At 55.5% G+C, this 14,038-nt stretch overlaps 3 protein-coding genes across 3 annotated transcripts; all 3 read right to left on the minus strand.

The window, feature by feature from the left end:
- Positions 1 to 5,091: 5,091 nt before the first annotated feature.
- Positions 5,092 to 7,872, minus strand: IUM83_17436 (Argonaute1 (AGO1); the record flags this gene model as incomplete). Its single annotated transcript, XM_067942384.1, has 1 exon — positions 5,092 to 7,872. One exon carries the CDS (start codon positions 7,870 to 7,872, stop codon positions 5,092 to 5,094), a length of 2,781 nt encoding a protein of 926 aa, XP_067791171.1.
- A 527-nt stretch (positions 7,873 to 8,399) lies between these two features.
- On the minus strand, positions 8,400 to 9,911 carry IUM83_17437 (RxLR effector protein; the record flags this gene model as incomplete). The annotated part of the gene is made up of 1 exon (XM_067942385.1): positions 8,400 to 9,911. The coding sequence occupies one exon, from the start codon at positions 9,909 to 9,911 to the stop codon at positions 8,400 to 8,402; it is 1,512 nt and encodes a 503-aa protein (XP_067791170.1).
- A 1,582-nt stretch (positions 9,912 to 11,493) lies between these two features.
- On the minus strand, positions 11,494 to 13,056 carry IUM83_17438 (serine/threonine protein kinase; the record flags this gene model as incomplete). Its single annotated transcript, XM_067942386.1, has 1 exon — positions 11,494 to 13,056. The coding sequence occupies one exon, from the start codon at positions 13,054 to 13,056 to the stop codon at positions 11,494 to 11,496; it is 1,563 nt and encodes a 520-aa protein (XP_067791236.1).
- Positions 13,057 to 14,038: the final 982 nt, after the last annotated feature.

Consider the following 14,038-nt stretch of genomic DNA (forward strand, 5'->3'; position numbering starts at 1 on the left):
ACTGCATACGTTATATGAATTACGAAATGGAGATGTGGAAGAAAATGAACCGTACCAAGCCGAGTTGCGACATCACCCCTGACCGTCGCGTCCCGACGAAGGCGCTGAATCCGCAAGCGAAGCCACCAATGCCAGCAAAGTGGCAGCGCCTCCCCGCCGAGCTCGACGCAATTGCGGAGCTCGACGCAACAGCGGAGCTCGACGCCTCGTAACCGTAGCCGAGCTCGCGGGGGCAGCAGGGCCGGGTACGACCGAAGTAGAAGTACCAGTCGAGTTGGACCTCGCCGAGTCGAAAGGGTCGTCCGGAAAAGCTGCACCGAATAGTAAGTGTGTCAGCGAAGGCCCGCACAACTTAGGCGAGCTGAACTGGGACCCAGGCGTCGAGTCGAGATCATCCACTGACTTGAATTGGAGCTGGACCGACACCTGCCTCCAGCAGGATACCCCTTCGAGCCGAGTTGTACCGCAGCACACCAGGCGGGGTGTGAGCCAGCCTCCACGCCAAGTGGCGCCGACCTCAGCATGGGTCCAGGTCAGCCGAGCTCCAATCCAGCTAAGTTGCTGCATGTCGAGATCGAACTCGGCGACGGTTGAGTTCGGCGGGGTTCGAACCAGAATACTAGCCTGGTCCGCCGAGTTCAGCGCGATCTCCTGGAGACGCCACAGCATGACACCACAGCGATCAGCCGCAACCCACTCGATCGACACAAGTATCGCGAACTTACCCTGCTAACGGAGCTGGTGCTCACCCAGTCGAGCTCAGCGGGCTAACGGATCGAGAGCTGATGCTCACTCAGTCGAGATCAGCGGGGCCCGCAGACTTGCGGGGCTTCTGCGCGGTCATCACCGCGGTCGGGATGCTGAGGGAGGGGCCCAGCCGACTTCAGGTTGCCCGGTCCAGGTCAAAGGGGGTCATGGCCGAGTGCTAACTTGGCCGGACGGCGGGGCTTGGCCCCAACGATTGACGCATCTGCACGCGCACAGACATTGCGGGACGCAGAGACCACATATCAGTCAAGGTGTGTGCCAACGCGCAAGTCATGAGGAAGCGTCACCTTGTCGGGGCGAAGTCGTCGAGGTCGCGCTCTGGCGGCACCTGCCGGCTTCGATTTTGGGAATGTGATGACTGGACTGAAGAACTCTATGTGGGACACACCAAGTGGGTCAGGCCCCTCACCACCTCGGCTCGGAACATGACCGGGGCAGTTGTGGTGTAGGAAACATCAGTTTTGTGGAGCACCCAAGTGGAACAGTGTACCAAATCCGCCTAATAGCGGAATCGACGGTACTACTCGGCTGTATGGTACACTGTGGCAGTGCCGAGTTCACCGAGCTCGCAGTACCGAGACGGCCAGGAAAGCAGCACCGACGGTACTACTCGGCTGGATGGTACAGTGTGCCAGTCCGCCGAGCTCGCCGGGCTCGCAGGCTTCACGAGCGCACTGCGGCCGACTGAATGGGAATCAAGAGCACCGGAGACCAAGGACGGGTGGCGCCACGCAAGGAGAAGACGCACGTACGGCAGGCCGAGTGCGGGGACGCTAGGAGACGCTCAGCCGAGTTCAAGGCAGTTTCTAGGCCTTGAGCTCGGCTAAACAGAGCCGCCGGCCGCCCAGACGACGCGGAGCACGGCCAGAAGGCGCACAAGAGGACCAAGCGTGAGCCCGGCGAGCCCAGCAGCACTCAGCCGAGTCGGCGAGACCTCCCAGTCGAGCTCGCCGGGTTATCCGGACAACTTATCCGGCTCCGCCGAGTTCGAAGCGTCGCTGAGAGGGTGAAGGGTCGGCCGAGATCCGAAACCACTCCATTTCACTTGATATTTGTATAGGACCTTAGGAATAGTGGAGGCGCCTTTTCAGGGCGCCCAGGAGACTTAAGAACAAACAGAGCAGAATTTTCTAGGCCCACAACACGTGCACACTTTCCGGTAAGTCCCTGCACGGGGTCGGATTATGCCTGCCGTCGGTACCCGAGAGGCATAGCTTGTAGGGTACTCGACTGGCAGCGCCAAGAGATTAGGTCGGCCCGGGATTGGGCGTTGGGTGCTCGCCAAGTGCGAAAGAAAAGTCTCGCTAACTCAGCGAGCCGGTACGCCGGACAGCCCGGGTGCCGTTACTCTTCAAGTCGGGTTGCTTCTGCCCCGGCGGCCTGTAAAAGCGCTAGCGCGCCGCCGTCCATCCTTTGGTGGAGGGCACAGGAGTTTGTGAACGGAGTCCGCTAGCTCGGCGGATCTCCGGAAGAGTGGACCTTGGTTGGCAGGTGTCGGCGAGAGGCGAGACACCCGCTGTCCCGGTTGGGCCGAACCGCGAGGGGACAACCCCTGCGCAGGCCAACAAGCGCCGACCTAACTCGGCGATTGTTGTGGTTTGTGCTGGAGATCCACATCTGACGATATTTGTGTGTTCTGCAACACCACATGTTACTCGACGATGTCGACTTACGGGGAGAGGGTCGCCCGATTGTCGTAGGACAGCAGCAAGTCAACAGCGTCGACTATCATTTTGTAAGTCTGCACTTGGCCCCTGAGACGAAAAGAGCATTTCAGGAAGGATACGAATCAGACCCTGCTTTCAAGCAACAGTGGTCTAATGGAGCAGGAAAGGAGAAGTTCGTCAAGCACAATGGGCTTCTGTTTTTCAAACAGACGAAAGGCGAACCTGTCTACCGACTTTGTGTGCCGAAGATAAAAGAGCTTCGCACAAATGTCATGATCGAATTTCATGATGGAAAGACGTCCGCGCATCCTGAAAGTCGACGTACGTACCTGAAAGCAGCGCAATGGTACTACTGGCCGACTATGGACCGCGACGTAAGGGAATACGTTCGCACATGTGAGACTTGTGCACGATGGAAGTCCAGTAGCCAGAAGAAAACAAGACTACTGATGCCGATACCAGTGCCAAAGGAATGCTGGGAAGTGGTGTCAATGGATTTCATCACGGGTTTGCCAGTGTCGGAAGGGTTTGATGCAATACTAGTTGCAGTGGACAAGTTGTCCAAGCGAGCGAAGATGCACCAACGTATTCGACAGCTGACGCGAAGGACACGGCTGAAGTGTTCTTTGATGTAGTTGTTCGGCATCACGGATTGCCGAAGGTCATCATCAGTGATCGCGACTCGAAGTTCATCTCGGACTTTGGAAGTCATTGATGAAGTTGATGGGTATCAAACTCAGCATGATAACTGCGCACCGAGCTCAGGCAGATGGCCAGACAGAGCGCCAGAACCTCGTGCTCGAAGATGCATTGAGATGTATGATCTCGTATCACGGTGACGATTGGGTTAAGCACCTAGGGACTATCGAATATGCGCATTCGACCCTCGTCAACTCGTCTACGAAGTTCGCGCCATTCGAACTTGACACAGGACGTAAGGTGTCAAACATTGTGGCAGAGGAGATGAAAGACCTGCTGCAATCGGAGAATGATGTGACGCTCGCGGAGTTCGCGAAGAACTTTGCGAAGGAGCGACAGGAGATCGTAGAACGTGCTCAGAAGAATTTGGAAGAAGCTCAAGCAAGACAAAAGGAGTACTACGATCGCAAGCGCAGACAAGTTGTCTTTAAAAGAGGTGACTTAGTGCTGTTCGACACGACGAACTTACCGCTGAAAACCGTAAACAAGAACACGGAATTGAAGAAAGCGAAATTAGCGGCTAAGAAGGTTGGACCGTTCGTGATTGAACGTATGGTGAACGACAACGTGGCGAAGTTGATGCTTCCGCGCACGATGAAACGTCTTAATCCGACATTCAATGTGGAGTTACTGACCCATTACCAAACGAATCGTGAGGATTTTCCGAATCGACCGATTCCGAAGGCTGTACCTCTAATCTTGGACGAGGACACTGGAGAAGAACTCTACATTGTGGAGAAGCTGCTCAAGAAACGAACTAGACGTCGCAAACGTCAATGGCTCGTGAAGTGACATGGGTTGCCGGAGCATGAGGCAACCTGGGAAAGCGAAGCGCAGATCAAGCACGTTTCACATTGGCGTCAACTCTTGGATGAGTATCGACTCCGCCAACGCGAAGTCAACCAGGGGGAGATGTCAGGCCCACCTCTGGCCTGCTGAGCAAGCAAGCCAGAGCGATGCGGCGCAAAGGCTCTGGCTTGCTTGCTCGCGGCCAGAGGCTTGAAGTTCCTGTGGCAGCTACCCGAGAGGGTCAGCCGTCACAGTGAACATGCATTTTGTAGAAAAAACGTGAAAAAGAAACATGGAACATGCATTTAGTAGAAAAGAAATGAAAAGAAAACAAAAAGACGCAGGATAGCACATAGTCAAGGAAACCCCCAGAAATACGCAAAGAGAGCCCTGTGCTCGCGTAGGAGCACAGCGAGGCATGCATGTTAGGCTAGCAGTAGCAATTCAGTATTAAATAAACCGTCTACCCCGCACATCGACCACAACTACCGCGCTTCTCGACAGGACCAACACTCGCACCCACTTCAACGACAAACACTCTTCGGGCCCAACGCGACATTATTTATTTAAACCTTCTAATTCCTTAATAAAATTCGATCGGACGCACTGAGGGGACGATCGGGCGCAGCGGCTAGTGTCGCTGTCGGCCAGACGGTGTTGAACACAGTGGCTCGCACGAAGGACGCGGACGCAGCAAGCTATACGACACGCTCTCCAGCCGAGCGAGATAATTGGCCGTGACAATAGCAGTTAGGGGGCGAATGCGTGCGTATAATAATATACGCATATTATAAAGCACGGTGGAGCACTTCTGGTTGAAGCTCCACCAGCACCTCACAGTGCCAGAAGCTGTCGCAATCGCAGCCACCAAGTTTTCTCACGGGCGGGCCCACCCTAAAGGCAAAGGAATTAACATTCAACCCTTTTTTTATTTTGCCTTAGGATGGGACTAGCTCGCGACGACAGGAACTCGACCGCTAAACCTCTCGTCAGTACGCAGCCGACTTCCGCTCGTTAGATCCTCCACCAGACACGTGCACGATTGCTACTCGGCCGTCACTGCTGGTAGCAGACTTCAAGAATAACGACTCATAAATCAAATCAACTGAGGACGAGGGACTTCTTGCACCGTCACCCTCTCGCGCTTGGCACTGCTGGCTGAAAGCACCTACACGAAGTACATGGCACCTTTCATCGACTGGTGCACGTCGTACATGCGCGTGTCCGTTTCTGGAGCAGCGTCGCTGTAGCCGGAGACGGTCGAGGCGGTGTCACTGCCATCGACCAAAAAGTGGCGGGCACGGAAGGCCACGAGGTGCGAATAGTAAGCCGACGGCACCATCGACACGGAGCGCGTGCACCGAGCGAACGTGTAACACAGCTTGTACGTCAGCGTCTGCAGCTCGTCCGCTGTGAAACCGATCTCGTCCAGCAGCACGTGGTAGTGCGTCGGGCGACTGGTGCCTTGCAGTCCGGCGTGGCTCATAAGGTAAAAGTCATTCTCAATGGGGTGGCATATCCCCGAATCCACCACCGTACCCGCCTTAACGTTGCCACTGCGGTCCGCTTCGTTTCGGTTGCTAGGAAACAGTCGCGTGTTGTGGCGCTTCTGAACGATCACGAAGGTAATTGGGGGCATGTAGCCCTTCTCTAAAGCTTGGCAGGCCTCGCGAATAGCTGTCACTTCGTAGTTCAACACCATGTGAAACTGACCCTCACTCACCCCGTCACGATAGAACACGATGCGATCTGGCTTGCCGTGCGTCGATCGGTAGAACTGCTTCATGAGTTCCATGGTCATCTCCTTCAGATTCATGATCTGCTCGACGCGGTGGCCTTGCGCACGGATTGTAGACGCATGGCGAATGAAGTTCGCGTCCATGGACGCTGTCACTGCAGCAATCGATGGGCGAGTCTTGTCCATGGGGCTGGGGTGCGTGACGTCGGCTCCGAAGATGATCGTGCGTGAAGCGGACACTTGCGGTAGCGACCCGCTGATGACCCCGTTCTTGCCTCCAAGCTTCGTGTTCACTTTCATCAGAATGTTGGCGATATACTGGGGGTTGCACTTGGGGATGTGTTTCGACAGCATACACTGCGACACAATGCCCATGCCAGCCTCCGTGTCCGACATCAGCTTGAGCTCTCCGTACGCACGAGCATCCGTCACCGGGTTGATCATCCACACGATGTCTGGCTTCGCGTTGAACGTTCGCGTCGCTTCACTCACAGCCGTCTGGAACATGTTGCGCACCGAATCCTGTCGGTTCTGCTTCAACAAGATCGGGGGCGGCGTCCGCGGGCAGCGCATGCCGAGCTGGCCCATCTGGCCCATCACGGCCTTGAAGAAGGCCTGGATGCTGCCCAAGCTGCAGCGGTTCGGGTCGCACATGCTGATGACGGCCCACGACTTGAACTGCGCCGGCGCGTGGAACTTCTTGCCGCGCATGTTCCACGCGCCGTCGCGCGGGTTCTCGCGCGCGCCGCCGCTGTACTCGATCGTGGGCGGGGGCAGCTGGCGGCCGGTGGTCTCCACCATGTTGGGGTCCACCTCCAGCCCGAACGCTCGCAGCGTCGGGTCCGAGTTGAAGCCGGCCTCTTGGAACTTGTGCTCGATGGCGCGCTTGCGCTGGTCGGGCGGCGTGCACGTGAAGCGGATCATGTTGGCCACCTGCTTGTCCGTGGCCTTGCGCGGGCACTTCTGGCCCGCCATGATGTGGCACACTTCCATGGGCAGGTAGTTCTTCTTCTGCGGCGCGCCCACGTGCAGACACGGCAGCTTCGGGTAGCGCAGGCGGAGGTTGTACGCGCGCTGGAAGTACTGGACGACGGACACGCGCTGGCCATCGTCAGTCTGGAAGAACGTGTTCTCCGCGCTGTCCTTGGACAGGCCGTTGACGCGGTAGCTGCGTCGCACGCCTGGGCGGTGCGTGACGTTGACCTTGACGCCTCGCACGGCCTTGCTGAAGTCCTTGTGCTGGAACCTGTTGAGGCTCGCGGGCAGCTGGCGCAGCGCCAGCGTCTCGCACAGATAGTCCGTGACGCTCCTGGCCTCCACGAAGGCCGTGGCCGCCAGGTCCAGGTTCACCACGAGGCGGCTCTGCGTGGGGCGCAGGCTCTGGTAGTAGCCGAACCAGAGCTCGGCGCCCTCGCCCAGCGTCTTGGCGCCGACGCCGCTGAAGAGGTTGCGGCCCACGGCCGTGAGGCGCTGCGACGCCGAGTGGCGCAGCGCCACGTCCAGCGCCTGCAGCGCGTCGTACGGCGTGTAGTTGAGGCGGCCGGCGAAGAGCTCGTCCAGCTGCTGCATGCGCACGGCCACGGGGTCGGCCTCCTTCACCACGGCCGAGAACTCGCGCGCGCGGCCGCCGTCGTCGGGCAGCGCGAGCGCGCCGAACTCCTGCTGCCGGAAGGGCAGGCGGCGCGGCGCGTAGATGTTCTTGCGCGCGTCCGAGACCAGCGCCGCGTCCGGGAACTGGCGCGCCAGCTCGCGCATGAGCGCGGCCATGATCTTGCCGGCCAGCGCCTTGGGCGGCCCGTCGTTGCCGAAGCTGCGGCCGGCCTCGGCCATGCTCACGTCGTAGTGGAACACGTCGCCCGCCAGCTTCAAGTCCACCTTGAAGTGGTTGGCCAACAGCGTCACGGCGCGGCCGGAGCGGCCGAAGCCAGGCCGCGGCGGGAAGTGCGTGCGCACCAGCGGCTGCACGGGCTGCGGCGGCGAGGCGTCGGCCACGCGCGCCTTCTCCTCCAGCTCCGCGGCCAGCGACTCGACGCTGGGGGCGGCGCGCGCAGGCGGCGGCGGCGGAGGAGGAGGAGGAGCTGCAGATGGCGCGGCGGGAGGCGGAGCGGCGGCTCCGCGTCCACGGCCACGACCGCGGCCTCGGTTGCCGCCGCTGGGGCGCGCGCGGCCGATAACGGGCTCGTCCGAAGTGTTCTTGCGCCGACCTGGCATCTTGCGGAATGAGCTGGGAGCGACGAGGGGAAGAGCGTTCCCTGTCCAAAGTGATTTATTTACGTGAATCTTCAACGTCAGGCCCTTGCTTCAATTTGAAAACGCTGAGTGGACCACAGCCTGTGGTGTGTCTTGTCCTGCGGGCACCTGAGAATATCAGACCTGGCGGCGGCGTGGGACGAAAGTGTTAGATTGTTGACCTGAAGGCAAGCTCTGGGGATCTCTAAGCTTGGTTTTGCAGTTCTCGTGGAGGCACTCGGTTAGATGTCTTTCGTTTGTAAAACCTGGACAATGCGGGAGACCCGCTGTTTGAGCTCCGAGAGCTATCACAAATACGTTACGAGACTGGATGAAAAAAATGCGTGTAACAAGCCGCTTGCTACAAAACTGGAGAAGCTGCTTAGCCACGGTAACAAGGTTCAATACCAGCGAGTGTAAAATGGTTCTTTTCGGAGAGAAGTAAAGAGAGACACCAATTCAAAAGCCCACCAATGATGACCGTTGCTCTTTACCAATCTAACCTTCTTTTACTTCCGTGTTCTGGTATGGCCTTGGCTCAACCGCAGCTCTTTCTTCAAGTTTGTGGCAATCACCGTGGTGCTTGTGACAGATTCCGCATCAGAAAGCATGCGTGCAAGATCTCGTTTGTCGAAACGCTTTTGCAGTACTGTAAGCATAGTCTTGTACGGGTTCATTGGATCCAGCTTGACTACATAAGAGACCCAAGTGTGCACGGCGTGACTCTCGAAAATGCGTTTGTGGTGCTGCTTCAGTACTAGATCAAATACGGCATCTGCCGACTTCATTTCTCCCAACCACATCTTCAGCACTATCGGTGTCAGTCTCTCAGCTAGTCTCTGAGCCATTTTGTCATCGACGTTTATTCCCATCGAGAGCATCTCCACTAGCATTTGATCGCTGTAGCGCGGTTTCAGAACCGATGCAATGGTGTCGTCCGTCTTCGTCGAATCCAACTTAGCCACGTAGTCCACCCACGACCAGACTCGGGGGTTCCATAACAGAGTTTCGCCCTCTTTCTCCAGCTGGAGCAGTTTAAACACGTCTTCCGCGCTTTTGCCTTCACTCAGCCATTTCTCGAGTTGTACGGCTTCCAATTTACCAGCGATGACACTTGTACTGGCCGTTTCCTTTGCTCTCACCAGCATGTCGGCGAGTTTACCGTCAGTTCTAGTGAGCTCCGATAACTTCAGTTTCGTGAGCAATATCGAGTACGGATTCTCGTTCACCTTCTCCGCGTACGCGACCCAGTTACCCAGCAGCGGGTTGGTCAAGAGGTTGTCCACGTTATCGTCCAGCTTCAGGAGCTTGAAAACAGCATCTGCAGAGTGTTTACTGCGGATCCAATTCTTCATCTCAGTTTTCTCCAGCTTTTGGGCGATATCCTTCGTGGTGGTGCTCTTCTTCGCCGCAAGAATCATCGTCGCCAGAACATCATCCGTGTACGTCGTCTTCAGCGCCGACACCATTAAACCGTCAGCATTCCCCTCATTGATCACGTACATGGTCCAGGAACGAAACGCCGCAGATTCGAACAGGTTTTCACCCTGCTTGTTGAGTTTCAGAGAAGGGAACGCCGCCATCGCGGTTTTCCCGTCAGGTAGCCAGATATTGAACTGCACCTCTTCCAGCCGCTTGGCAATATTGCCAAAGTATAACTTCTTCGAGTTAGCAAGCATTAAAGCCAGTGCATCCTCACCGTAAGAAGTTCTCAGTATGTAATACAACTGCTCCTCTGCGTTCTGCCGGTCCAGCTTGGTCATGTAAGAGAGTAAACTACTCACCTGGGGGTAGTCAAACATCTCCTTACCGTGTTGATTCAGCTTCAAAAGCTTGAAAATGTCATCAGCGCTTTTCTTCTCTGCCATCCAGGTCTTGAATTGCACATCCTCCACTTTCTGAGCGATACTCGACCCAACTTCTCCTCGTTTGCCAACAACTAGTGTCCCCGCGACGGCATCGTCCAATAAACCCGTTCGCATCTCCGCAAACAGCAACTCGAACGGATTTGACTTCTTCATGTTCGCATAGGACACCCAAGTGCTCAACAGTGGGTTTTGAAACAACCTGTCCATCTGCCAGTCAAGTTTAAGGGCCCGAAAAACGAAGTCGGGGGTCCTACCCGCACTTTCCCAATTCTTAAACATTGCCTGCTCCAACTTGGTAGCTATAATCTGTGCGCTGGGCACTGTCGCCGTCTTTGCTTCTAGAATCATTTTTGCCAGTACATCATCACCGTGTCCCTTCGCTAGTGCTGAAGCAATCGCCATTTCAGCCGCTACGGAATCGCCCTTGTATCCCTTGGTAACTTTGCTGGTTAACTTCGTGAACTGTGGGTTTTCGAAAAGGTTGTTTTTTCATTGAAGAGTTTGAGTTTTATCAAAAGCTGATTCACTTCGCCTTCATTGGTCGGGTTTTTCGATAGGAAATTCTTGAACGCTCTCTCTTCGTCGTTAGTTGTCAGTCTCAGCTGCCGTTGGATTTGACCATTTCCCGACGCAATAACGTGCGAATACGGCGGGTTCTGAATGTGCTTCTGAAAAGCAACAGCCATTGGTTGAGTGGCAGTACATCCTATCAGTGCAAGAACAATCACAAGCACGGCGCGAGTGTTCCACGCAAGAGAATTGGGCTTGTAGACCATGCTGGAAAGCGGGGCAGTGGGGCTCTGACAGCGAATTGCGAAGTGAGGCATCCACTCAAATGGGAACTCGACATGCTACTTCGCCCAGGATAAATTCTTGGATAGGAACAGGGGAGGCTGGGCAGCCTTAGTAATACTGCATTACGAATTGATACAGTATGCTCCAGCACAGTACGCTGTCAGTAAACTTGATACTCCCCTGGTTGTTGCCTGCTAACGGAGGGATGAGAACACCTGGGATTAATATTCACTTGCATAGTACTATTATACAGCACGGGAAGCAACATATGCCATCGCTGATGACGCGACCACAACTCGATTTATACGCATTAGGATACCGGTATGTACCAACTTGGATCCAAACATGAAACCCTAGAAAACACATCCGAACGGATGGACGGATGTCCGTCCGCATGAGCCATGTTACCGGTTTCATGACAGTTCCGACTACAACCACTGGTACATGTTGAAGGCCATTGCAGCCCACGATTGACGTCAGTGCTTTCTCAATATCTTCGTCGTGGTGATCAGGGGCGGCAGTCCAAGAAGAGCTTCCGAAAACCATCGTGATTATAACGTCTGGTAAACAGGGTCGTGGACCTGGAGGAAAATCGAATCGGGTTGGAGCAGGCCCGAGGCCGACCCAGACAATAAGTGTAGTTACATCTGCATTGCTCGGTGTTATAGTCAGATTCGTTCTCTAGCTCCCAGGCAAGCTTTTCCAGCTTTTGCGCACGTCATAGCCAGCACCATTCTTCCAAAATGATGTCGTTGTTCAGATTACTGCGAACTTGTCGAGAGACTTGTCAACCTCACTCAGCACAGACGATATTCGACGCTCTCACAAACGATATCCATGTTTGAAATCAGCTGCACACTATTTACTTATCTGCGCACTCGCTGGTATGGAAGCACCGGATCCATCTGATCTTTTTGCTACTACCGATAAGGGCAATCTGTTAAGCTGATGCGGCCACACGGTGTCCGCAAGCTCCACAAAAGTCGAACTCCACCCCCACCATGGCATTACAGCCCGGACATACACGGTCGGTCTTGTCGACATTGTTGCGTTGCTCCTCCCGTTCAGCAAACAGCTTCAGCTCCGTGATAGCAGCCGAAAGGCCGATGCGCTGCTCCCAGTCGGGGTCCGTCAGCCTCTTGACGAGCGCCCACTCGTCGTCCGCGAGTCCCTCGGGGCGCGGATACCCCTCTCCAGAGAACAGCTTCTCCAGGATAGTGTCATCGTCGTCCAGAGCGTAGGGCGGCTCGTCCGAGAAGGCTTCAATGATGCACATACCGAACGAGTAAATGTCCGACGCGAACCGCGGGTTCACCGATGCATCCGCCACATCGCCCATGGGCATCAGACACTCGGGCGCCTTCCAGCGCACCGTGTCCGTCTGTGCCTTCTTGCTGAGCCCCACGGACTGGCTGCGGATGTACGAGAAGCCAAAGTCGCAGATCTTGGCCTTGTCGTCGGCGCCAATGAGAATGTTGTTGCACTTCAAGTCGCCGTGCACCACCTTCTGCGAGTGGATGTAGTCCAGCCCCACGGCGGCTTCGTAGAATAGTCTCCAGATCTCGCTCTTGTCCTCCATGAAATGGTCCGCAAAGTTGCCGTGGATTGCGTCCTCGCACACGAAGAAGGCGGGCGTGCTCACGTGGCAGGCGCCGAAGAGCTCCACCACGTGGGGGTTGTTGAGCCTGCGCCAGACCTCCACCTCCTTAAAGAAGGACGTCTTGGCCTGGTCGTCATCCATGAGCAGCGACTTGATGACGACCTGGGCGCCCTTGCCCCACGTGCCGCGGGTGACGGACCCGTACGAGCCGCAGTCGAACTGCTGCTTGGAGTCGAAGTCCACGTCGTCGCTGCTGATGAACCACTCGGGCACGGGCGGCACCTTGGCGCCCGACGTCCTGGTGATCTTGTTGAAGGTGCGCTTCATCATGGCCAGCGTGGCCAGCGAGTTCTGCTCCTTCTTGTGCGTCATCTCGAACTTGAGCATGGCCAGACTCTCCACCAGGTTCGAGTCCTTGCTCTGCAGCTCGGCGCTGAGCCGCTGTTGGTTGGTGGCGATGCTCAGCAGCATCTGCTCCTGCTTGCGGCGCTCTTCGTCCCACTCCTGGCGCCACCGGGCCATCTCCTGCATGTGCACGAGGTTCAGCAGCTTGTACAGGTCGTCGATGTCCTCGTTGAACTGCTGGATGGCGTCCAGCGCCTTGCGGTTGCTGGCCAGGCGCTTGAGGAAGCTCTTCTTGGACTGCCGCTCCAGGAAGCGCAGGAAGCGCGCGATGGTCTGGCCGTACTGGAACAGCACGCGGTTCTGGCGCATGGCCTCCTCGTCCGAGATCTTGGCCAGCTCCTCGCTCACGAACACCAGGCGCTTGTGCACGGCCGAGCACATCTCCTCGTTCTCCTCCAGCTGCTGGCACAGCTGAACGATGTTGGCCAGCACCTCCACGATTAGGCCGCCCACGCCCGGCACCACGAACGACGCCACCAGAGAGCACACGGCCGACATGGGTACACGGTGTATGCTCGACGCTCGGATACTCGGAGATCGAAAAGTGAGGAGGCGGTCCGAAAAACAAAAAGATCGTTGATGTACAGGTCGTAAAAGAAAGGCCGATTCGGTAGTTTCCAATAAGCGTAGTTTTTTTTAGCAGGTTTTATACTTGAACTCTTTGACTGCACACGATATCTGCGCAAATGAAAAAAGATCTTGAGTTCTTCAGGTCTATGAATGACTTATTGGCTCCCCTCCGTCAGATTTCAGTGCATTCAGCTTGCCCGGGGAGCGACAGCCAGTGCAAGCCTGTGCATCTTTAGGCAAGCGATCAGTTAGGTACTGTACCACTGGAGACCACGTATTACAGGATGACAATGTTGTTAGACCTCATAAGCAATGCCGAACTAGACCAGCAGTTGATACCCAATTATGCGTTTACAGAACATAACCAGTAGCGCCGGCGCCGAAAAATCTGGTGCAGGACGATTCGACCTACAGTAGACAATACAACTATTTGTAGCACGAAAACGAGTGCTTTTTAGATTAATAAAAACAGGATGCACGATACCAAGCCAGCAGCAGGTATACATACCGCGACAATTTGGTGTTGTTTTTAGTTTAGATAATGACAGAGATTAGGTTTCAAATCATGTGAATCTTAATTTACATCACTCTTCTAGTTCTTCAAAAACAAGATGACGTTCGTGCATGAGATAGCAAGGTCTGCTGTTCATCCCCTTCAACGAATACGCAAGAATTTTAATTCTTCGTGCATACAATATACGTATACTTGTGAGTTTTTCAAGCTCTGAAATTTTCTTTTCATTCAACAGATAAATAACCCACGGGACATATAAAAAAATACCAGTGGCGTCATTTAAAAATGGGAGCACTACAGGTTGATTTAGAGTACGAGAGAGCAGGTCGTTTGGCATGTTAAAATTATAACCAACAAGTCCAAGAGTTCGCACGACTTGCTGGTGTGTGTAAGCTT

The sequence above is a fragment of the Phytophthora cinnamomi genome (genome assembly GCF_018691715.1).
Source record: "Phytophthora cinnamomi strain GKB4 chromosome Unknown Contig41, whole genome shotgun sequence".
Lineage (NCBI taxonomy): Eukaryota > Oomycota > Peronosporomycetes > Peronosporales > Peronosporaceae > Phytophthora > Phytophthora cinnamomi.